Source organism: Mastigoproctus giganteus, chromosome 2 (genome assembly GCF_048544385.1).
Source record: "Mastigoproctus giganteus isolate SK-2022 chromosome 2, ASM4854438v1, whole genome shotgun sequence".
NCBI lineage: Eukaryota > Metazoa > Arthropoda > Arachnida > Uropygi > Thelyphonidae > Mastigoproctus > Mastigoproctus giganteus.
Window position 1 is genome coordinate 252365718 of NC_143576.1, and position 24714 is coordinate 252390431.

Here is a 24714-nt window from a genome sequence, read left to right on the forward strand (position 1 = left end):
TAGAAAGATGAAAGTTAATCTCTGTGGGTTCTGTTGCTTTCTCTTTGAAGTATCTTTGTAATTATTATGTTTATGTAACTTAATAGGCATTTTGGAACTTGAATCGAGCAAATTTATGTTGGTATTTAAAAAAGAAAGATCTTGAACACAATTATATAAGCTGCTAGAATTAGACTCATTTTAAGGGAGGATGTGGATCTCTTGGAACAGGTACAGAGAAGAGCAACGAGATTGAGGGGAACAGAAGGATGTTTTCAGCAAGGAAGGCTTTAGTTATGCAAATTACAGTGTGTGAGACTAGGTACTTTCAGGAAGATCTGATTGAGATGTTTTAAAGCTTTGAATGGATTTAGTAAGTTAACTACTGATGGTATCCTTCCTCTTGCTCAGACTACACATGAAGGGGAGCATAAATTCAAATTAAAGGAGGATGTCATCCAAGTTTCTTGCGACGACCAACTAACTGGTTAAAATAAATTTATTAAAATAAATAAATGATATATACATAAGATAAAAGTGTTAAAATACATAGAAGCTTTTGAGGTGAAGTCTACCATCCTTCTTTGCTTTCGAGGCCAAAAATCAAAGGATGGTCACAGGAAAAATGTGTAAATTTTCTTTCAGCTAGTAGTTGATTGTTGTGGAAGAATAAATTCAAGGTAGAACTGGACACTGTTAGAGAATGGATGGTGATACCTTTTTTTTTTTTTTTTTTTTTAATTTTTTTAGCTGGTGTTGTATAAGCTTGCTTTTTTGAATAATTTGCCACTACTAATACTAATCATTTCTCTTGTAACTTAGTGTTTGCATGAGTTACTTTAATAAATTACAAATTTTATTTCTGAAATAAATTTTTTTTAAGGCACAATACAAATACTGAAAACTATGATAAGATTATAAATTTAATGTTTAAATATCCTACAGTAGAAGATGAGCTTCATTTCAAAAAGATTACTGGATATTAGAAAAATAAACTTACAATTTAAGCATTCATTTACTAGTATCCATTATTAAATATTCAATACTAGTATCTTATATTAAATAATCAAATTAAAATGAAAATTAAACATTTATGTACATGTGTGTTAATTATTTTTTTAAATGAACTAATTTATTTATTGCTTTAATCCTCTAGTTCTTTTGAGTGCCCTTCTCTGTTTCAACTGGTTACCGATTCTGATTTGGTAACTACAGAGGATCTTCAAGATAAAGAAAATGAATTGTGGCTGGTACAAACACCATGGGAAGTAAGTATTTATTATGTACATGGCTTGACAAGAATGTTGCCATGATGATTATTTAGTCTCTGTGGAAACTGAAAAATCCAGCTTGGTGACTAATATTTTACAGTTTATTCTTGTACGAAGTTGAACTGCTATTTTTTATTTTTTTTTTTATTTTACAATCACTGTATTCTGTATTTTCAAGAATTAGCATAACTTGAAAAATACATTTAAAACACTAAACTATCAACAGCATTATTTTATTGAATGATTCTTATCAGTTGAAGGAAAATGATGAGATAATAGCCCAACCTAGCTTTTATTAGGATAGTATAAAAATTAAAGTTACTTTTAGAACATTTTGTAATTAGTTGCTTATTCAACATCAGTATACCAAACTTTATCCTTCAGGGGAGAAAAATGAATATGAAGGTTGTTCCCTTATGAAAACATTATACTGTTTATCTCATGGAGCTTTTTTTCACATTCATGATTGTTCAGTTGGGTTGTTGTAACTTAGTGACAGCAGTCTAACAGTGTGTGTTCAATTTATGATATTTTTTGGTATTCTGGTAATAATTAATATATTGCTTTATAATTAATTTAATGTACAGATCAGGTGGGAAGGAGCAGCAGTGCGTAGCACACGCTTCTTGATTAGACTGGGGTTCGAGCCCGTCACCACCAAATATGGAGGATGCGGAAAGGTCAGGGAATGACCATCGTATATTCCCGGAGCAATATGGCCTTAGTTGCTAATGCTCCTAAAAACCAAAATAACACCATAACAATGTACAGATAAAAAGTAATCATCTAAAGAAATTTAAGTTTGGCAAGGCCTAGTTATGTACATAGATATACTGCCAAAATTTTTCACTTATACAAGGCCTTTTTGTAATGGAACTTTGATGCATGAAATAGTGCCATGCTTAGATGAAGGGAAACCATTTGTTTAAAGGTGGAAACCCTTTATTCCAAGTTTTCTTGCACCTTCTGAAGGTGCTTCCAGCCAGATGTCTAAGTTCTTTATTTATGATTCTTCATATAGTTCATGATATATTTCTAATAAAAAGCTTTGAGTGTAACAGCATCTTCAAAAAATGCAAGAAAATTGAGAGGCAACGGCCATTATGTTTAGTACTGTTCTTAAAAAGAAAACTATATACTTGACTGTTAGTCTGGCTTAAATATATTTTCCCTCCTTTTTTGATTTTTGAACTTAAACTGTTTTAATTTTATGCATACTGTTAACTTGTGTTCATGCTTCATTTCTACAGGTTTTCTGACCACTTCTCTCTTTATTTTTCAGGCTTGTTTAATTGATTTTCTCAGTTTTCAGATCTGTCGTCCTCTTTACTTTCTTGTACTATTGTATGTCCATTTCTTTTCTTTCTCTTTGCCATTGCTATTGTCATTTCTATCCTATATATTATGTTTTCATATAACACAGATACTATTGCAAGAAAATGACAAGCCATTTTCAGAGATGCAGTAATAAGATTGTTTGTTTTTCACTAAGGAAAAACAGTAACATTATTAGTTATGTTTTTTCAGTGTATATGATTGTTAAACCTAAGTGTAATTCATTCATTGCAAGATAATGGTAATAGTTTATTTACTTTAATGAGATTCAAATAATATTGTCTCCCTCTCCACTTGGCGCAGCCAGATGTCTAAGTTCTTTATTTATGATTCTTCATATAGTTCATGATATATTTCTAATAAAAAGCTTTGAGTGTAACAGCATCTTCAAAAAATGCAAGAAAATTGAGAGGCAACGGCCATTATGTTTAGTACTGTTCTTAAAAAGAAAACTATATACTTGACTGTTAGTCTGGCTTAAATATATTTTCCCTCCTTTTTTGATTTTTGAACTTAAACTGTTTTAATTTTATGCATACTGTTAACTTGTGTTCATGCTTCATTTCTACAGGTTTTCTGACCACTTCTCTCTTTATTTTTCAGGCTTGTTTAATTGATTTTCTCAGTTTTCAGATCTGTCGTCCTCTTTACTTTCTTGTACTATTGTATGTCCATTTCTTTTCTTTCTCTTTGCCATTGCTATTGTCATTTCTATCCTATATATTATGTTTTCATATAACACAGATACTATTGCAAGAAAATGACAAGCCATTTTCAGAGATGCAGTAATAAGATTGTTTGTTTTTCACTAAGGAAAAACAGTAACATTATTAGTTATGTTTTTTCAGTGTATATGATTGTTAAACCTAAGTGTAATTCATTCATTGCAAGATAATGGTAATAGTTTATTTACTTTAATGAGATTCAAATAATATTGTCTCCCTCTCCACTTGGCGCATTATAGCCTTAGTAGCTATTGCGCCAATAAAACCAAACCAACAACAACAACATCTCCCTCTCCACATTGATTAAGTCCTGAGTGACAAGCAATTTTCTCAGTGATTTATAGAGTGATCTTACCAAAGAAAAAGTTTGTTTTCTAGTGTCTTTTCTTTTTTTTACTTCCAGTGGTTCTGTGCTTAAAGTATTAAGCAAGAACACAGAAAAGAAAACAACCTTTCTTTATTTAGTATATATATTTTATTAGTAACATGTGGACATGTGTGTGTATAGGTAGGGTGGCTCCTAGAACGTCCGTTCAAATCCACCTTGTTTCTTTGTACGTTGAACAGACTCTGCAAAACAGGCCAGCGTGTAATATAGTGCAATGTTCGTGTAGTTTAATGCATGTTATGTTGTTGTGTTATGCTGACCTCTTGGCTACCCAGAAGCAGCTATCACCAGGAAGGCTGCTTCTAGATACTCGTGCACACCACGGGAAGGTGGGCCAGTTCCAGTAGATGGGACGCATAAGGTCTCAGGTTATGAGACAACGACACTTTAAAAAAAAAAAAAAAAAAAAATCCTCTGGGGGCCCAATCCAGAGCTAGGAAAAAAAAAAAAAAAAAATATATATATATATATATATATATATATATATATATATATATATAAATAAATAAATAAAAAATAATAATAATAATAATAAAAAAAAATTTTAAATTTTATTAGTAACAAACAAACTTCTACAAGCGGCTCTGCCTCCATGTGGCAGAGCTGCTAACCTGGGAGAAGAACCCATTAGAGGCCTTAAGCCATTGTAATTTCCTTTCTGAAATTATAACCTTCCTTTTTTTTTTTGCCTTTAACTACTACTACTACTCTGTATCTTCGTCCACCGTAGAACTCCCTGATTACTTCCTGCTACTGGTTTCTGTACTGTCAGCCCTATTATGTTTGGTGCCTCTGTAGCCAGGTGGGCAGGAGCAGCAGTGCGTAGCACATGCTTCTTGATTAGACTGGGGTTCGAGCCCGTGACTACCAAATACGGAGGATGCGGAAAGGTCAGAGAATGACCACCACATATCCCCGGAGCAATATGGCCTTAGTTGCTAATGCTCCTAAAAACCAAACAACAACCCTATTATGTCATCTGGTTCATGGGTAATGATCAGGTCTAGAATATTCTTTTCCCTAGTACTTTTCCTGACATGTTGATATAAATAACAATCACCTAGTTGATTTAAAAATTAATTTTGTCCCCTATGTAGCGTTTCCTTTCCATTTGCTCCAATCAGTTAGAGGCAAATTAAAATCCACAATAATGAGACATTCGTGCTTACTTGCCTATTCCATTTGTATGTAGAGGCTCTCATCATAATTTCACAATCACCTGCCCTCTACATTACTCCCACTCTCAGTTATACCTTTGCTGCAACTATCTCATATCATACCGATTCTATATTATCATGTGAAACCTCTGAATCTGGAAAAGCTTTCATTGCACTCAGGCTGCTTTTGATAAGAAGCATGACCCCACCATCCCTTCTGTCTGCCCTATCCTCCCTAAATACATTGTACACACTGTACTGAAATTCATCATCCTCTATTTCCGGGTGGCAACACGTTTTCATAAGCCCTATTATGTCAGCATTACTTGTCCTAACCGGCAGTTCAAATTCACTAATTTTATTGATGACACTTCTGACATTACTGTATAAACAATTAAGTATTCCACAAATCGTCTCTATTAAAACTGTTAATTTAACCCTCAACTCTCAAAACACAGAACTGGAAACCAACCTTGTTGGTTTTAATGTTTACCATCCAAAAATAGAATTGCCAGTTGTGTTGATACTTTCAGTGCCTTTCATCAAATTATTGAACTCTGATTATTTTAACTTAGTGAAGCATGAAATGCAAAAATTAATCAGCTGAAGGAAAGTTGATAGGTTTGTGATGAATTTAAACATTGAGATGAGAAAGCTGTGATTTAAATATTGAGAGAGAGAGAGAGAGAGAGAGAGAGAGAGAGAGAGAGAGAGAGAGAGAGAGAGAGAGAGAGAGAGAGAGAGAGAGAGAGAGAGAGAGAGAGAGAGAGAATGCATGTGAGAAGCCTAATATTACGTAGTAAAGAAAAGCAGAGAAATAAGAACAAGAATAGCAGTGGTTAAAAAGGCTTTTGAGAAATGAACAAGAATATTCTGTGAAGATTAGGAATTGGTTTAGGGAAAAGATTAAGATGCCTGATGTAAAGTGTGGCACTATGATTAGAGAAAGACATTGAGAATGGAAGATATTAGGAGATTGGAAAGTTTTGAGATGTTGGTATGGATGAGATGGAATGATAAAGGGAGAAATTAGTTTTTGAGCTCTGGTGAGATGTTTGACTGAAATAATCAGAAGGTGGTAGAGAAATTGGGTATGTGTTGTGAGGTGAGGGTTTGATGAAGGATTGATGGAACAAAACCTTGAGGAGAAATTGAGAAAAACTGTAACTATGATAGATGAATTAAGAGGGGAAAGTGTAGAGGGGGTGAGAGACAGATGAAGAGGATGGCTTAGGTTAGGGAGAAATGGAGAAGTAGCCAAGTGTATGTGTGGATGTGCCAAAAGGCATATCCACACATACACACTTTTGGCAGAACACCAGTAGTAAATCATGAATAGAAAATTTCATCTTAATACGAATCTTATGAACAAAATGGCTGTGTAGGTGCTAGAAGTTCATTAGTATCAGTAGTGGCATAAGATGCAAGAAAGCAAACTTTTATATTTATATATAAAAACGTTTGTCTAGTTTCTAGAATTCATACAAATTATCCACTTCCGCAACAACAGACCGAAGTTTGTTCCAGCAATTAACCACCCACTGGCCGAAGGCAAATTTTCACACATCTATTTTACAACCCTCCTTCAATTTGAATTTGTCACCTCATGTGAGTAGTCTGAGCAAGAGTAAGAATCCCATCAGCATTAAGCTTGCTCAATCCATTCAAAGCCTTAAACACCTCAATTAGATCACCTCAGTCTCCATATGCTGCAATATACACAATTCACGCCTTTCTTGGTAAAAGTACCCTTTCATTCTCTTCCCAAAACTTGTTTCTCTTCTTTGCACTCGCCTGCAACCCTACATCATTCCTAAAATAAAGCCTCCAAACCTGTATGCAGTACTCGAGGTGTGGCCTGACCCATTGCCTTATGCAATGGGATAATCACCGCCTTATCCCTGGCGCTTCCGTAGCCAGGTGGGCAGGAGCAGCAGTGTGTAGCACATGCTTCTTGATTAGACCGGGGTTCGAGCCCTTGACCACCAAATACGAAGAATGCGGAAAGGTCAGGGAATGACCACCGCATATCCCAGGAGCAATATGGCCTTAGTTGCTAATGCTCCTAAAAATCAAATAATAAAAACAACCGCCTTATCCCTGCTAGCAAAATTCCTGTATATTATTGAAAAAAAAAACCATGAGCTGTTCTGGTAGCCTGTGTGCACTGCTTAGAGAACTTCATATCTGACTGCACGATTACCTCCAGATCTTTTTCATTTTACACTTCCCCGAGTCTAGTACCACCCAGTTGGTACATTACTCTGGGATTACTGTTACTCATGTGCAGTACTTTTGCATTTGTCAATGTTCAATTTCCATTTCTCAGCCCATCTGACTAATTTTTCTAGATCTTGTTGCAGTAGGAAACCATTGTTACTGTTGTTAATTGCCCTGCCAATCTTTGTATCATCTGCAAACTTAGACATTAAGACACAATGGGCCCAGTACCAAGCCACAGCCGGGGCCTCCACTAATAACTTAGTCTCCAAAAGTAGTGTCCATCGATAACCTCTGTCTTCTCTCACTCAACCATATCTTTATCCATAGTAGTAACTTTGCCACACTGCTCCAATTTGTACAATAGGATTTTATGTGCAGCAGTATTAAAAGCCTTCCTGAAATCCAAGTATATGATATCAAAATAGTTTTCATCCAGTTCCTTTGTCACTGCATCATGGTATCCAATAAAATTGGTTAGGGAAGATTAATGACCTTAATGAAGCCATGCTGTGACTGGATTGTAACTGCACTCCTGTCTAGATGGTGCTGCATCGCTTCTTTAACCAGTGATTCCATTATTTTCCTTGGAACAAAAGTTAAGCCAACAGGTCTATAATTACTCCTGTCACCCTTTGACCCCCACCCCCTCTGAGAATTGGGATACATTTCCACATCTCCAGTCCTTCCCCTCAATCAGAGATGCTCATATAATTATGGCCAGTGCTTTTTTTTGTACAAAAAGTAGGTGCCGGTACTGTTCTTGGCTATCAGTAAAAATTTAAAATTAAAAGGATATGAAAAGTACTCTATTTTTTTTTTTTTTTTTTTCTTGATATTGTTACTTTAGTAGTAATGTTTTTAGAATAAGAATAACGAATGAAGTATATGAACACAGTTTATTAAGCATAAATTTCTTATTCAAGTATATAAAAAAATGTGAGTAAAATAAGTAAAAATAATTTCATAATAAAGTTTTTGTAGAATATTCCAAATTTTCATTAAGTTCTCATCGGACACCCTAATGCCGACGTCTTTTCTTCCTCTTTGTGTGTCTGTTGCTGAATGATGTTTCCGAAGCAGTCGTGAATCGACATTTTTGCTGGATCGAAGCAGGTTAGCGGTGGGCCTACAGTTTTAAGAAACAGTAATGAAGAAACTGTTTTTGTCATCAACAAAGTGCTGGTTGGGCTTGGTGATCAGATTCATTTGTGAAAGTCCTCGTTCACATTCACTCGGTGAAATTGGTATCTTACTCAGAGCGTTCATCAAATGCTTCAAGTCTTCCGAAACCTTATCAATTAGGTATCCCCGAATTGCATTTAACTGTAACCTAATTGACAGTTTTCTAACTTCGTTTTCACCAAATGCTAACAATTCATGTTTAGAAGAATTAATACCAAGAAGAATTGTCCCCTTTTTCCTTCTTTCGTCATTGGTATTGTTACTAGTTCTTAAATTCGAATTTTTTCATTTCTTTTTTTTGAAACTGTCCAAAATATTGGTGTCATTCGGATATTCAGGTGCTGTGACCATGTAAACAGATGGGGAAAATTTTCAGAAAAATGTGGATAATGGCACTTCCGCAAAATAACAGATGATTATTTGTCGGGGTAAAAGAAAATCACTTTTCTAATTCTCGGAGGGAGGCACTTACAGTTGATTCCTAACGGTGTCCAACCTATGGCCCTCGAGGAAAGTGAACTAAAACAGCATTTTAAATTTTGTTAATTATCAAAAACATTTTCTAATGAAATGTTTTGTCCAGTAAATGTAATCGTGTATTGTACTTAATAAAAGTTTCGAATATTTTCAATTTTACTTTTATATGCAACAAGATATGGAAAATGTAATACACCGAAGAAATCTAACTTTGAATTTTTTTTGAATAATGGCCCCTGTACATGAAAGGTTGGACACCACTGCAGTATCCAACTTTCGCGCAGCAGCCCTTAATCTCCTAAATTGCCTGAAGGCCAGAAGTGCGTACAGAGTTAATTCTCTCCTAATCCGTTCGTTATATGAAAATTTTCTTTGCTCAACGGAAACTATTTTAAATGTAACTTCCAAGGGGAATTTAAATTAATTCGCTATAAAAGGACTTCATTAAACAGAGGTCTGATTGAGTAATTTTGAATTATAAAAATGGTTATACAGTTTTATATAGTTAATATCTTAACAATAGACAGTAAAAAATGAAAATTTAGTTAAATAATTTTAAGCTTATTTGAATAGTAGGTAAACATATGAAAAAAAATTTATGGAATATTACAAATTTCGAAGTGCATTGCATCCAAATGTCACACTGTTAATAAAAGTGTGGTACGCTGTACCGTTGTGTACCATCCCAAAAAAAGCACTGATTATGGCTAATGGTTTACTGCCTCCCTTAATATAATTGGATTGATCCACTCCAGGTACTTTTTTTATGTTTAACATCGACAATTTCTCTTCCATTTTAAAAATTTTTTTTTTTTTTATTTCCCTGGTGAAAAATTTAACAGGTATTTTGATTTCGATATAATTGCATTCTAAAAATACCTTCAGCTGCTCACCATATTTTCTAATGCTTTATACTCTTTTGTTGAACTGTTCATGATTTTATTTCCAAAACCATTAAGCTATTTTATAATAATTTATTTTGTTTGTTAAAGACAAATTATATTTCATCATTGCTCATGATAATTACTTTGCAAAAAATAGTCAAATGCTTTTATAAAGTTGTGTTATTTAAGATTGCAGTGTAATTAGGAACTTCTGCTGTGGTTTTTATTGCTTACTGAAAATATTTTTTTGAATTAGGTGAACCCATCTGTTCTAAATGAACAACAAGTCTCTTTGTTTGGATCTTCATCGTTGAAAGATCTGTCTCCAGAAAACTCAGACAAGTACTATAGATGTTTCTCTTACCGAAGCGTGTCCAAAGAAGTGAGTATTATTTTTTATGACACCCCCCCCCCCAAACACGAAAGGTATTAGAACCTGTAATACTCAGGGCTGGATTTGCATGAAAGCTAAACAAGTTACAGCTTAGGGCCTCACATTACGAGGGGCCTTGCCCATCTTAAAAAAAATCCTTTTTTTATATTGTCACAGGTGGAGGGGAAAGAGCCTCGTACAAGTTATAGCTTAGGGCCACAAAAAATTTAAATCAGGCCCTGATAATACTTAATGCCATAAGTGGGGTTGAAGATAAAAAAATAATTGTTTACATCAGGCTTTAATTTTTGTAGATAGCAATTTTTAGGAAATATGTGTGCGGGAAGGTTGTTCCAGAAAATAGAATTAAAGTGATAAATGAGGAAAAATTCTGTCAGTTTATAGTTGGACAGTGAATGGATTGCAGTACGTGTTCAGATTGCTTTGGAAGAGAGTGCAGCCTATTTCAGGAGGGAGGGGCAGAGAGCATAGGAGCAGTAAGAAATAAGACAGGATTGAGTTTTAGAGGGATTAAAGTTTGCTTTGCCACTTTGGAAAATTACCTAAGAATCGCCATATAGTTCCCATCATTAAGGAGTCTGACTCGTGGAATCCTTGTGGAAATCCACAGTGTTAGATCTTCCCATTTTTATGGATTTCAGGAACATGGCACAATGTTTTGTTTTAAATATACTGTGAATCATGTCATTATTTCTATCAGCTGAAATGAATTATTAATTTCTTTTTTATAGCAAATATAAATAGTATCTTTGACTTGAAATAGGATAGCATGGAAGAATATATTGAATGAAAGATCATCCAGAAGTACTTATTTGTACTACCATAATGATCTCTATACCCATTGGGTATAATGGATTATAGATGGTAGCAGTACAGTCAGTCCTCGTATAGCACGATAGTTGTGTTCCTAGAAACCCTCGTGCAATGCAAAATCGTGCAATATAAACAACAGGCCCTATGGGAAAAATAGGGTTAGGTGCCGACCGCCCAAGATTGAACACACATTTGTAACCAAAACATTACTTACGTATTTTATTACAACTATTACGTAATAAAATATTGCTAATGCTTTTGCTTCTATCGTAAGCAAACTTGTTTTTTGTTGTTTGATTTTCTATACAAACAGATGACAGTTGTTCCATCTCTTCCAATTCTTTGTGTCTTGATCTAATGGATTTTAATTACACTTTGAGTTTTTCTTGCTATGAAAGTAGTTTTTATTTTCTCTGCATTCTTTCTAATTCTCGGTGTTGCCTCATTTAAGCCTGTAGCACATGCAATATCACATGGTCTTTCATTTTGCTCAAAGCGTTTCACAATTTCATATTTTTTCTCTATCAACAGAGGTGGACTGGCCATAAACCTTACCGGGGAAACCCGGTGGGCCGGAGGCCAGTGTGATTTTGGCCATAAACCATAGTATGAAGCCACTACAAATTTTGCCGGGTAAGAATTTTTGACCTAGTCCGCCTCTGTTTATCGATATTGCTTTTCTTTTTCTCTCTGAATCTGTAGTGTCTTCACCAGGACGCTTCCTTTTCACACCTTTTAAGTATTTTACTCATCTTTAGGAAATAAAGCACAATCACAAAATGAGGAGGCATGCTTGATACACATAAACAAAGCTATGCGCGTGTAGCAATTGAATAAACAACACCGTAAAGAGATACACTATTAACACCTCACATTTTACTAAAGCACATTTCTGGGGGCTACTACCATAAAACAATTTCCAGTTGCATTCCTGCTAGTGGAATCTGTTATAAACTGGTAGTAAACTTGATCTTATGGCATTTGCGATTATACCGATAGCTGGAATTGTGTGGGTTTTTACCTTATTATGGTGAAATGTGTTTCCCCTCCACTGATATAAAAAAATATAAATACATTTTCAAAATCTTTTCTTCATTCCTATCTTGTTGCGCTCACTTGGTGATTCCGCGTTTGACTGCCATGTCTTGTAAACACAAAGGCGAATCGTGCATAAGCGAATTCGGTTTGTGTTATATACACTATATTGTTCTCCTATTTATAAATCATGTATGATCAAATTTGTGTAGTGGAAACTCGTGTTATACGAGAACTGACTGTATTTTTACTTCATCTTTCTACTTACTGTAGTTGAATTCATTTAATTTATAGGTATCACTATAGCAGAAAGATGTCGTAACTTTAAAAATATATTTGTGGCAGGTGAAACGTGTACTTCATGCAAGTAACTAGGATTCAGGATAAAATAACACTGCACTGCATGTTAATTAAGATTAATTTAGAATAAATAAGTTGCATATAATTTAGAAATAACTGCCCTATACAGGCACTCCTCTACTTATGTACAACTCGCAGATACATACAAAGCACAAAGCTGTTGCTATGTTTGGTTATAAGAATCAATTTTGAACACCTTCTTGATATTTTTCTAAAGCAGATTTCTGCAGGTCACTACCATAAAATAATAAAAACAATTTGCACTTTCCGGCTTATTGGGCTTTTCTGTTAGTGCAATGTAATTATAAATGGGTAGTAAACTAGGTCTTATTGCATTTGCAATGATGCCGATAGCTGGAATTCTGTGGAATTTTATTATGGTGAAATGTGGTTCCCCTTTACTGAAATCTTCAATCATATAAAAAACATAAATAAATAAATTTTCAGAATCTTCTCTTCATTCCTACTTTTTGAGCTTCGTAAAGTTGTTACCCTGTATCGTGTTAGTTGCAATTTGTGTGTGCTGTGTTCTTTGTTATTGATTGCTTATTTTCTTACTGTTTTAAATTTTACGACCAAAAAAAAATGTGAACAGAAATATCAATTAGTTAAACTATTAAGCTAGTACATAAGTGTAAATTTATTTTGCTAACCTGTGGGAAACATTCCTCCAGTTTTCACAAATCATTTAATTTTGTTAATTGGAGGAAGTAAAGTGTAAATTTGTGTTCTATATCTTTAATTTTATAGCCTATGGATAATATTTTTCCTATTTTTGCTTGTTAGACTAGCCGTTTAATAGAATTAAAATTCAATTCACAAACGTGATCACAATGACTGGTGCTTACTACATATTGTATGGTGAATGGTATTTTATTTTGGAGAGTCTATCCTAAAGTGATTTGATTGTATATTAAATTAAATTACGTATCGTATTTAGATTAAATTAGTTTTGAATAAATCTGTACTATACATTATTATTCATTGTATGTTTTTTCAGCCTCATTTAACTTTGTTGCAAATCATAAAATTCTGTACATGATGAAGTTTGTTGGGGGTTATAATCTCGGTGCGTTGTATTGTATATGTATTTTGTGTCTACAAGACCGAAATTGGACTTATGTACAAAACGGACTATGTACTTGAAAAAAAAAACACAAAAGTAAGTAAGTTGAGGAGTACCTGTATTGAGATTTCTGTCTTAATCTTCATAGATGGCTTAACAAAATAAGACTTAAGCAAAAGGTTGCATAAAAAGGGGAAGAAAAACCAACGGTCCTCATGCAGAACTTCAGATTATAGGACATGTACATGGGGCATTCAATATCTAAGGTACTTCCCATAGTTATATTTCAGTGGGCGCCTCCGTAGCCAGGTGGGAAGGAGCAGCAGCAGTGCATAGCACACGCTTCATGATTAGACCGGGGTTCGAGCCCGTCACCACCAAATACGGAGGATGTGGAAAGGTCAGGGAATGACCACCGCATATCCCGGAGCAATATGGCCTTAGTTGCTAATGCTCCTAAAAAAACCAAATAACAAATATTTCAGTGATTTATGATTTATCATGTTCCTACATATATCAACTGGAATCTTACTAATTTTGATCCCACTATGTTTTTGGGTCATGTTGCTGCAACAGAAAAAAGGAAGACACCTGTATCAAATTATGGATTTGCTGAAATTGGAGCATTATTCGTGAAAGGATAGGAGCTGTGTATGGCAACAGTGCACCTTCAGAGTACCAGATGAAATTCTGGTCAAAACAATTCAAGTGGGGTGGAGAGTCCATCGAAGATGATCCATGTCCAGGAAGGAGCGACCACTACAGAAATATGCTAAGCTGTGGAAACCCTTGTGATGAATTAGACATTTAAAGGTGTTCCAAATCTCTAGGTAGTATGACATATCTGAGGGAACATTTGGGATGACTAAGGTCAGTGCAAGGTGGGTCCCCAGATTTCTAACCCCTGTGCAGAAGGAATTTAGAGTATGGTATTGTGAGGAGAATTTAGCACTTTATGTAGGGGACCCTGAAGCTTTCATCTCCAGAATTGTTATAGGTGATGAAACATGGTTCATCATTGGGATCCTGAGACCAAGCAAGAATCAATGCAAAGCATAAGGATTCTCCCCCACCCAAAAAAATTTTGGACACCACCTTCATTTTGCAAGATTATGCCACCATTTTTTGGGATGCTGAGGGAATTTTGTATATTCACTACTTGGAAAACAAACAGACAGTCACTGGGAAGTCATACGCATCCCTACTGTACAACCTAAGGGATGTCATAAAGGAAAAACACCATGGAAAACTTTCCAGAGGTGTGCTGCTTCTTAACAACACACACCAGTGCACAGATTACATGCTGCTGCTTTGAGAGACCGTGACTGTACCCTACTTTTTCATTCACTTAGTTCGGATCTAGTGACTATTTCCTGTTTCGGCACCTTAAGAAAAATATTCGTGGACATCGCTTTGCTGATGATAATGAACTGAAGTCTGCTGTTTCTGTGTTCTTTGATGGACAGGGCAAAGAATTTTATTTATCTGGTATTTCCTCATTGCCAACAAAATGGAACAAGTGTATTGAAGTTTAGGGGAGTTACATTGAAAAATAAAGATTTTTGTCTCTATCTCACTTCCTTCATAGGTAGGTAGATAATTTATTGAATGCTCCTTGTATGTGTTTCTGTCTAGGCAGTTTCCCAGAATCTGCCTACAATCCAAATGTTTCATCTATGTTGTAGCATATCTGCATTGTCAGTCATGCTTGCCATATAGGTTTGTTTGGTGTTGTGTTATGATTGTCCACAACAACCATCCAGCAGAAAATCATTGGAAATTCGATAGCTAGTTTGTCCCATGCTACAAGGAAGCAGGCTATCTGGACACTCAATGATACTATGTGCTGCTCTTCTGTGGGACACCTGGAATTCCAGGTGTCCTGAAAAAATATTTGAGATTTTTTTTTTTTTAATATATTAAATTTTTATTGTGTGTGTGTGTGAACAGAAAAGGTATAAAGGCATTTAATTTTAAAAAAATGTAAATACAAAGCATATATAAAAATATAATAATATTTGTATTATTATTTAGGTAATTGATATTCTTTTCTATAATGTGCAACCTTGTCATCTCCTACAGGAGTCAACCATCAAAATTGCAAGTGATGACCAAAATATTAAACTTTGTTTCAGTTGCAAAATAAGTGTTAAAATAGTGAGGTTGAAACTAAAAGGAATCAGTAATGAATTTGGAATAAATTTAGATTAAACTTAATGAAATTAACAATAAGGATGTTAAAGCCAAAATGAATGTAAAACAGGGAGGGGAAAAAATTATATATTAGGCATGTAGTTAACATGCCTAATTGACTCTACAGAGAAAGGATATATGACAGGGCAAAGATGGAGAACTCTTCATAAATGGCAACAGCGTGAATGAGAAATCAAAACTAAATAATATATATAATGTGGACTAGCAACCTCTAGCAGAAACAAAATAAAAGTTTAGTGAAATTAAATTAAAAAAAAAAACTTAACATAGAAAAGAAAATAAGCAACAAACAAAGCAGCAAGAAAAGGTGCTGAAAATTTTGTGAAGGTGAAAAAAAGTTATATAGAAAGAAAGTAGTTTCTCGATATGCATTCATAAAACTAATGGCTTGCAATTAAAGGAAAAGTAAAGGAAGTGACTTTAACACAGTCTTGATGGTTAACTCCTGTAAAAGACACCAAGGCCGGCATTATACAACAATATTATTTTCTACATATTTGTGTCATAATTTATTATTTTATTTTTTATAGGCTTTTGTATTTATAATTTTTTAAAATTATACTCCTTTATTCCTTTTCTATTTCTCTTCACTTCATTACTTTTATCTCTAAACTAATATTCATCGTGTTTGTTGGGTTTTCTTTGACGATCAGTGGCCCTAGTCCATGAACGTTTTTCCTTATTTTTCTTTTTTCTCTCCCTTATTTTATTTTTTTCTTTTCCTTTTTTTTTTTTGATATATATATGTTTTATATTATATATATTTAGATGTAAAGATATGTAATGTAGAATCAATTTCTGTGAAGTAGATTTAACAGAACTGATTAATGCCATTGAACTAACAATTAAACTTTACATCAGACTGTGATATAGAAATGTGGAGAATTAGATAATTAAGGCACATGTAAACTGCTGTTAAAGGAAGATCTGCAACTACGTGGAAGGATGGGATCAGTGAACTTTTGGGCGTGACATTTTATGATGCTGCTCGTATAGCATATGATTGATGCAGTTGGAGGATTTTGTTGGTGGCCACAACAGCTCCTCAGGGAACTATGTGACTGGAACAAGCCCTGCTCTCCCAATTCCAATCCAGTGGACTTCTTTCTCTTTCCCAAGGTGGAAACTGTCCTCAAAGGAAAGAAGTTTTGGAATATAAAGAAAAATGTAACTGCCGAACTGAACACCATCTCTTTGGATGCCTTCTCTGATTCTTTTCAGAAACTTTTAGAATGGCGTAATAAGTGCATTCAGTCAGGTGGTGATTACTTTGAATAAAAATAAAACCATAAACCATTTTTGAGCTTGTTTGCTTTGTGTTCTTTTTATTGCATCAGTCTATTAGCTTTATTACCACACTTTCTATATGAAAGGAAGATGGATTGATAGAAGGAAAGATTAGATTGGGGTCAAGATAACCTGTGAGAGGGACTTGGCATTGGCGAGCAGCCTTTGTATGCTGTGTAACATCTTTTGCTTAGCAGGGCTACTAACAGACCACAGAGTGAGGGAATATCAGTGCTAAGTATTATGTACTACTCCGTGGCCAACTGTTCGATAGTGCCTGCATGCTGTGTAATAGTCACTGAGCAGGTATTAATGTATGTTACTACCTCCCCAACAGTGGCTGAAACATGTTGTATGCCACCCCCAAATGCCAGGATAGAGCCCATATTCCCTATTGGGCCCATGCCATGCTTGTATCACCCCAGCTTGATGTGTCTCCTTGTCTTCTGTGTTCCACATCTGTTTTCTTTTCATCTTACCTTTAGTTGTCTCTATTCTGAAATATTGTATATGAAAAGAAAGCTATCATTTGATGAAGGTTTCTAGTTTGTCAGTAGCTTGCTTCTCCAATGTGCCCATTCTAGGATTGACAGCCATCAGATTTTTGACTGCCATAACTGAATGCTTTTAGCCTTATAAATCTACTTACTACCAACACGGGATAGTCCACAATTTGCTAGATTTATTTATAAAACCATATATGCTCTGTTAAAAGCTTGAAGTTTGTTATTCTTTAATGGATTAGATCTGCAGTGAAGGGGCAACATTTACAGAACTGCATTAATGCTACTTTAAATTATGAACCGTGAAAATGTACACTGATTGATGAGCAACTGTACATTCTAAACGAAATGTATTACCATGTGTTTTCTTCTCTGGAAATAGCCAGTGGCCAAGAGAATAAATAGGAATAAAAAAAGTAAACTTAAGCACCCATAGTCCTATTGCCACTTGAATGAGTTAGAGATCATTGCCACACACAATCTATTTAAGTAGTAGAGGAATTATTGAAATAGGACAGAAGAGGATGAATGCAGATATATTTATAATATAGACAAAGGTTGAAATGAGATCAGAATTGGTTCTATGCATTATTTCATTATATATCATTATGATTACTTCATTTTTGTTTAAAATTAATCAAAAAATCAAAGTACCCTAATCATCCCAATACTCCCCTACTCCTAAAATAAACAGCATCTGGTGGGGACCTTGAGTTTATTCTTGTGGTAGTATGACTATAAAGAAATTTATGAAAGTAGACAGCTAACCCTGTCAAACTGTTTGTTTCCTTTGCTCAAATTTTAGTATTTATTAATGCTTGGTTAAATTTCTTTTACAAAATCTGACGCTTTGGACATAAAATTAGATGTCTGATTATAGCACATATATTAATTAATGAAAAAGTGTATTACTATTTATTGATAAGTATATAGTAATATACTTTCAGTGCCAGAATTTTTTTTCTTGCTTTTTTTTTTATTTTGACCTTGTCTTTTGAAGGTAGTCATATAGAGTAATATTATCTAAGTCAGCATTTCCCAAACTAAGTTCCGCAGAACACTAGTGTTCTGTGACAAGTCATAATTAATAATTAAAAACAAATAATAAAATATTTTGCATATTTGTAATATACACCACTTTTGTATCATTTTTTTTTTCAGTTATTAATTATTATTAGCCCTATGGTGCAAGGAAGTCTGAGGTTCATGTTGCACCAGCCAAAAAAAAAAAAAAAAAAAAGTGTGTGAGAGAGAGAGAGAGAGAGAGAGAGAGAGAGAGAGAGAGAGAGAGAGAGAGAGAGAGAGAGAGACCAGCTAAGGACTCTGGGTGTGCCAAGCCCATACACCAGATGTGGTATAGACTAATAATCAAATAGACCATGGAACATTTTATTTTGACAGGTTTTTGCATAGAGAAGCATGCATAGAGGTAATGGCATCTACGAAAAAGTAGCAATGTAGTGATCTAATATGTCATCCGTATGCGATTTAGCCTGGAGTACGTGGGTTGAAGGAGAGGGGGAAGTGAACCGATATCATGACTAAACTCACTTCCTTGTATAAATTTTTTTTGATAATTATCAGTATTTTGAAATATTAAAATAAATGACCATGGATTCGGGTTTGAAAAAAGGAACTTTAAAACGAGAAGCAAGTACTTCTACTATTGCAACTGTGGTCGATGAAAACAAACACAATATTGTCTCACTTCAAAGTGAGGATAAACAGTCGCAGCCCTTTGTTCCCCAAAAATCGAAAGTGAAAAAGAGACCAACTAATAAAAGATCAAAACAAAAGTATGATGATAGTTATTTGAATTTTGGCTTTACATGTGTTGAAAATAAAGATGTGCCTGATGCATAGTGCATCATATATAATAAAATTTTAGCAAACAGTTCTTTGGCTCCCTCTAAACTTGTTTTGCAAGTGTTCTGTAAATATATTGTGAGATGAAAAGTGTTTGGTGACTAAAAATGTTTGGGAAATGCTGATCACTTAATATCTGTTTTACTTAATATCAAATTTGGGAAATTTGATATTAAGTAAAACAGACTACATAACATATGTTGATGTATTATATCTTCCATTTAGCCTGTATACCAATCATTGTGAACTGATTGTTCTCACAAAGGTGGCACAACATTAACAATTCATACCGTTGAAACATTAGGAGAAATACTAATAATTATTGAAGGAAAAAATGTTTCTTTAATGCAATTCTAATTTGTCTCATTAGTATATGGGAATTAATTTAATTACTAGAATATCATTACTAATAAAAACTAACATTAATTTGTTGATGTGAATATTTTCATGTATTTTCCCCATCCACAAAAATTTGCAATGTCATGATCAGTAGCACTTAAAAAAGTTTTATGAATTTTAGCACTTTGAGCTACTAAAAAAATGTGTTGAAGGCTGTCAGTTTGACATGCCCCATATAGCCTTTTGTATGTACAGTACAATTGTGAAAGCATATGGCAGCAGGTACTGTTCTTTGTTATGTATTAGAAATATTATTGTAGCTTAATTTTAATTAATTTTTCATGCTGGGAAAAATAAGGAATTGTATCAGTAAAATGTCTGTTGTTAATAGCAAATCTAGTGCAGTTCAGAGTGCTGTCTTATTTAGATTCTTCATTTTTACCTCAGAAAAAAAAAATTAGTTTAATTGCATTTGAAATAAAATGGTTTTATTTATTATTTTCCATCTTCTTTCTTTTCTTTTCTTTTATTTTTTTTTATAGTTGCAGAGGTTTTGTGTTTTGGCTTTGGGAAAAGATACTGGAAAGCTTCAACCTGGTAAACTTTTTTGATATTTAATAATTTTTTATTAGCACTTTTTTTTTTTCCTTGACAATTTTATGATATATATATATATATATATATATAATAAAATTGAAATATATAAATTAAGACTACATTAGCAGAGTGGTCATGCCAATTAAGAGGTGAATACAAAGAAAATCAGCCCATTTCTATAGCAGCAAGAGGGGAAAGAAACATTAAGAATATGGGTGGTTTAGCAGGAATGCCCTTTTAAAATAATTTGGAAGCTATAGCCAACTGAATAAATGTGGTGGCACCTCATTGATGGTGCATGCAGGCTGAATTATGTGAAATTCCACTATGGATAGGAAATAAAAACAAAATTCTTATCAGAATGTGACTGGTAATAGCCATTGATTGTGATCCGATCTTTTTGGAAGGCTACAAGTTGTGGAATCAGTGCATTTCAAATATTAAACAAATTAGTGGAACTGACATACTCTAATGAGCATGCTGATGCAATGATTTGCATAATAGTGGTGATGTCCCCTCCCCCACACACTGAAAAATTAAAATATATTAGCTGTAAATGCTCTCAATGCAATGCCAGAAATAACAAACAACAAATTTTAAATAAGAACATGAAAGGAAGACAGAAACTAGAATATATATTGGCAGCATTATCAGTGTATTTGCATCTCAGTCCACTCCACTATATAACATTGAAAAATAAACTTGAATAAATAATAATAATGGAGAAAGTAATAATCATATAATGATAATAATAATTCTTAGATGACCAAGAGCTGCCAACATCACCTAAAGTTGGAGAGAGACTGACCATAACCTGGGAAGGGAGGAAGGGACTTGACAGACCTCATCAAACGACACAAGAAAGCAATTGAAAAACTGAAGGATTACTTCCAAAAAACACAGCACCACTCTACCAAGTCATAAGGAACCCAGATAAGCTGCATACTCCACTCATCCTAAGCTCAGAGACATCCCACCTCTGCCTAGATGGAAGAAACGAAGATAGAAAACAGGGCAAAGAAGGCACTCCATAGCAGACACTGCAGTGATCTCCATTTAGACCACATAGATAAAATTGCTTTCAACACATGGCTCACGAGCGTGAAGCTCTTCCCCGAGACTGACTGATTCATGCTCACAATCAAAGACTAGATAATCAACACAGGAACTACAGAAAATACATTCCCAAGGACCCTGAGTGACAGATGATTCATGCCAACGATGCCACTCGGTCTCGGAAATGATCCAGCACATCGCTGCGGGTTACAGGGTGATTACCCAGATTGAGTTCACTTGTAGACATGACCAGGTCACCAAGATAATACATCAGAAGCTAGCAAGGAAATACATGTTGATCAAATAAAGTGTATCATATTAAAAGTACAAACCAACCCTGCATTAGTCATTTTAATTTATTCGTTTGGTGTGCTGCACCAATTCTCTCCTGTTTATATTTCAGCTGGTCATCTGATATTCCTTTGTAGGTTATAATTAGTCACCTCAGTTTTTGATGGAGAATGTTATTTTATATTCTTTGAAATTAAGTTTTCTTCCATAGTTCCCCTCCCCCCCCATCTTATTATATTGAACAAAGGGTTAAGCTTCAATGTAGTGGGCAAGTAACTCAGTACTTTATTGGGTGCAGTGCTAAAGCATCTTGACTGATGCATGGCATATTAAAGTTTGTCTACTATGACACATTTTCAGGGAAACTTTTTGAGAGATATTTATTATGCCAATGATACAGATGAGAATTATGCAAAATAATATCGTTTTCTTGCAAAATATTATGTCAGAAAACTTATTTAAATATGGCACTATAAATATTAAGTGCAACTGTTAACAATAAGCTGTGAACTTTAATGCAAGAAAGCAAGCTTATACAGTTTCACTCAAAAAAATCCCACACCCATTTATCTAATTCTTCCCTAACTTTATTCAAATTACCCACTTTGACAACACCTGATGGAAGTTTATTCCATCAATCACCTATCCTCTAGTTGAAAGAAAATTTATCTATCCTGCAACTATCCTTCTTGATTTAAATTTGCTTTCAACACATAGCTCATGAGTGGGAAGCTCTTTCCTGAGACTGACTGATTCATGCTCACAATCCAAGACTAGAAAATCAACACCAGGAACTACAGAAAATACATTCCCAAGGATCCTGAATGACAGATGATTCATGTCAACAATGCCACCCAGCCTCAGAAACAATCCAACACATCACCACAGGATACAGGGTGATCACCCAGATGGAATTCACTTGTAGACACGACCAGGTCACCAGGATAATACATCAAAAGCTAGCAAGGAAATACCATTTGATCAAAGTTGGGGCATAAATTTAAATTTCAGCAGTAGTAAGGATGCCATCAACATTTCCTTACTCAATCAATTAAAAGACAAACATGTCAATTCAGATGCCTCATGGTGTTTAGTTTTCAGATGTAATTTGCAGAACTGAAATCTTTATTGGTAAGTACACTTGTTCCTCACTAATCTCTTTGCTCTTCTCTGCACCCATTCCAATAGATCATATCCTTCCTAAAATGAGGTTTCAGACTTGTGTGCAGTACTCAAGGTGTGGCCTAATCACTGTCTTAAACAGTGGAATAATCATCTTACCCCTGCTTTCAAAATATCTCTATATCATTGACAGAACCTCATGACCTGTCCTAGCAAGTTGTCTTCACTGCTCAGAGAATTTGGTCTGAGTGCTCCTAACCTCTTTAATTCTTTACTATCTTGTGTGTATATATCATACTATCTTGAGTGTGGTTGTTATACAGTTAGTATGTTATTCTGGGATTATTGCTACCCATATACATTGCCACTTCTCAATATTAAAATTCAGTTTCCACTTCTTAGCCCATCTGCTTATTTTTTCTAGATCTTGTTGCAATATCATACCTTCTTTATTGTCATTAATTACCCTACCAACCTTTGTATCATATGCAGACAAACTCCTGTCTTATATCTCATGCTTATTTTTGATGATACTCAGATCTCTAGACAAGATCACATACTACTATTATTGATTACCCTGACTTGAGATTTGTAATTGTAATTTTCTCTTAGCACATTGCAAATATTGTTTCCTCTGCAATCTAAAATCTGGATTTTTTTTGTCTTTTCCTCTCAGCTTTACTTTTCTTCTTAGCAACTACTCACTTTGTACAAATCTCGGATTTGTCCTACCACATATTGTTCACACATCTGGAGTGGTCCACCCAGAACCTTTTTTGTCTCTGACTTCTAGACTCTGTTCAAAAGTGGGCAATCAGGTTAATTAATGACCTGTATCTTACAAAGTCTGTCTACTCTCTCAGATGTTCTGCTTCATGCCTTTTCTATAGATACTTCCATGGGCACTTCTGTTCTGAATTGGCATCTGTAATTCCTCCACTCTCTTCCAAACTAGTTTGAACATGTGTGCCAACCAGTCAGCATCCATTTACTGTCCGATGTCAAACTCACAGAACCAACTTTTCTTCTTCTTCACTTATCCCTTCAATTTCTGTTTTCTAGACCAAACTTCTTTTGCATGTATTTCATTTGGCTTAATTTCTGTAAATTTAAGCATTTGGAGACTTCGGCACCTGCAAGGTGATCTGATTGAGGTGTTTAAGGCTTTGAATGGATTGAGCAAGCTCAATGCTGACGGCATTCTTACTCTTGCTCAGACTACACACGAGGGGACAAATTGAGGAAGAATGTTTGCAGGATAGATGTGTGGAGGCTTGCCTTCAGCCAGCTTGTGGTTGATTGTCGGAACAAACTTCTGTCTTCTGTTGTTCTTGTGGAAGTGAGCAGTTGGAATTAATTCAAGGAAGAACTAGGCAAATTATTTGTGTGTGTGTGTGTGTGTGTGTGTGTGTGTGTGTGTGTGTGTGTGTGTGTGTGTGTGTGTGTGTGTGTGTGTGTGTGTGTGTGTGTGTGTGTGTGTGTGTGTGTGTGTGTGTGTGTGTGTGTGTGTGTGTGTGTGTGTGTGTGTGTGTGTGTGTGTGTGTTTTGCTGGTGCTATATAAGCTTGCTTTCTTGCATCATAGGCTGCTACCACCAGTACTGCTGCTAATAATAATTTCCTAAAATTTGCAATCTATTCAAGTCTAATGTCAACAAGTATCTTCTGTCTCCTCAATCTTCAACGTACACACAGTACTAACTAGTATGGGGTTCTTATACTTTTGATGTTGAGGGTTTTCATTTAAAAAAAGTAAGCTTAATATGCCTTCATAAAATCATTAATGAATACTGAAAAGAACAGTTGTCCTATCACAGAACCTTGGAGGACTCCTCTGCTAATAATGTCCACATTTAGCTGTGCCCATTGACAGCCACATTCTTTATTTTCTTTGTTAATAATCTCGATTGAGCAGTAGTAAGGATGCCATCAACATTTCCGTACTCAATCAATTAGAAGACTTAACTCTATGTGCAAAAAAAGCTTTTGTGAAATTATTTTTTCCATCCATTTTCTTTGTCATAATGTTTAAAAGATCATAGTAACTACTGAACACATTTTTGATGACCATTTAAAATATATAAGCCACTCAAATGATTTTTGCTCCCATGCAATGTAAATAAATTCTGTATAAATAGTTTGAAATGGAGGA

At 34.6% G+C, this 24714-nt stretch overlaps 1 protein-coding gene across 4 annotated transcripts in view; it reads left to right on the forward strand.

Moving 5' to 3' along the window:
- The window catches only part of LOC150090382 (uncharacterized), a 201624-nt gene that overhangs the window by 7886 nt on the left and 169024 nt on the right, over nt 1-24714 (forward strand). For all 4 annotated transcript variants that reach the window (XM_090369095.1, XM_090369093.1, XM_090369092.1 and 1 more), the window contains exons 2-4: nt 1136-1247; nt 9878-10003; nt 20041-20095. In XM_090369095.1, coding sequence (XP_090225221.1) covers nt 1136-1247; nt 9878-10003; nt 20041-20095 — 293 coding nt within the window. The remainder of the gene's footprint in view (nt 1-1135; nt 1248-9877; nt 10004-20040; nt 20096-24714) is intronic.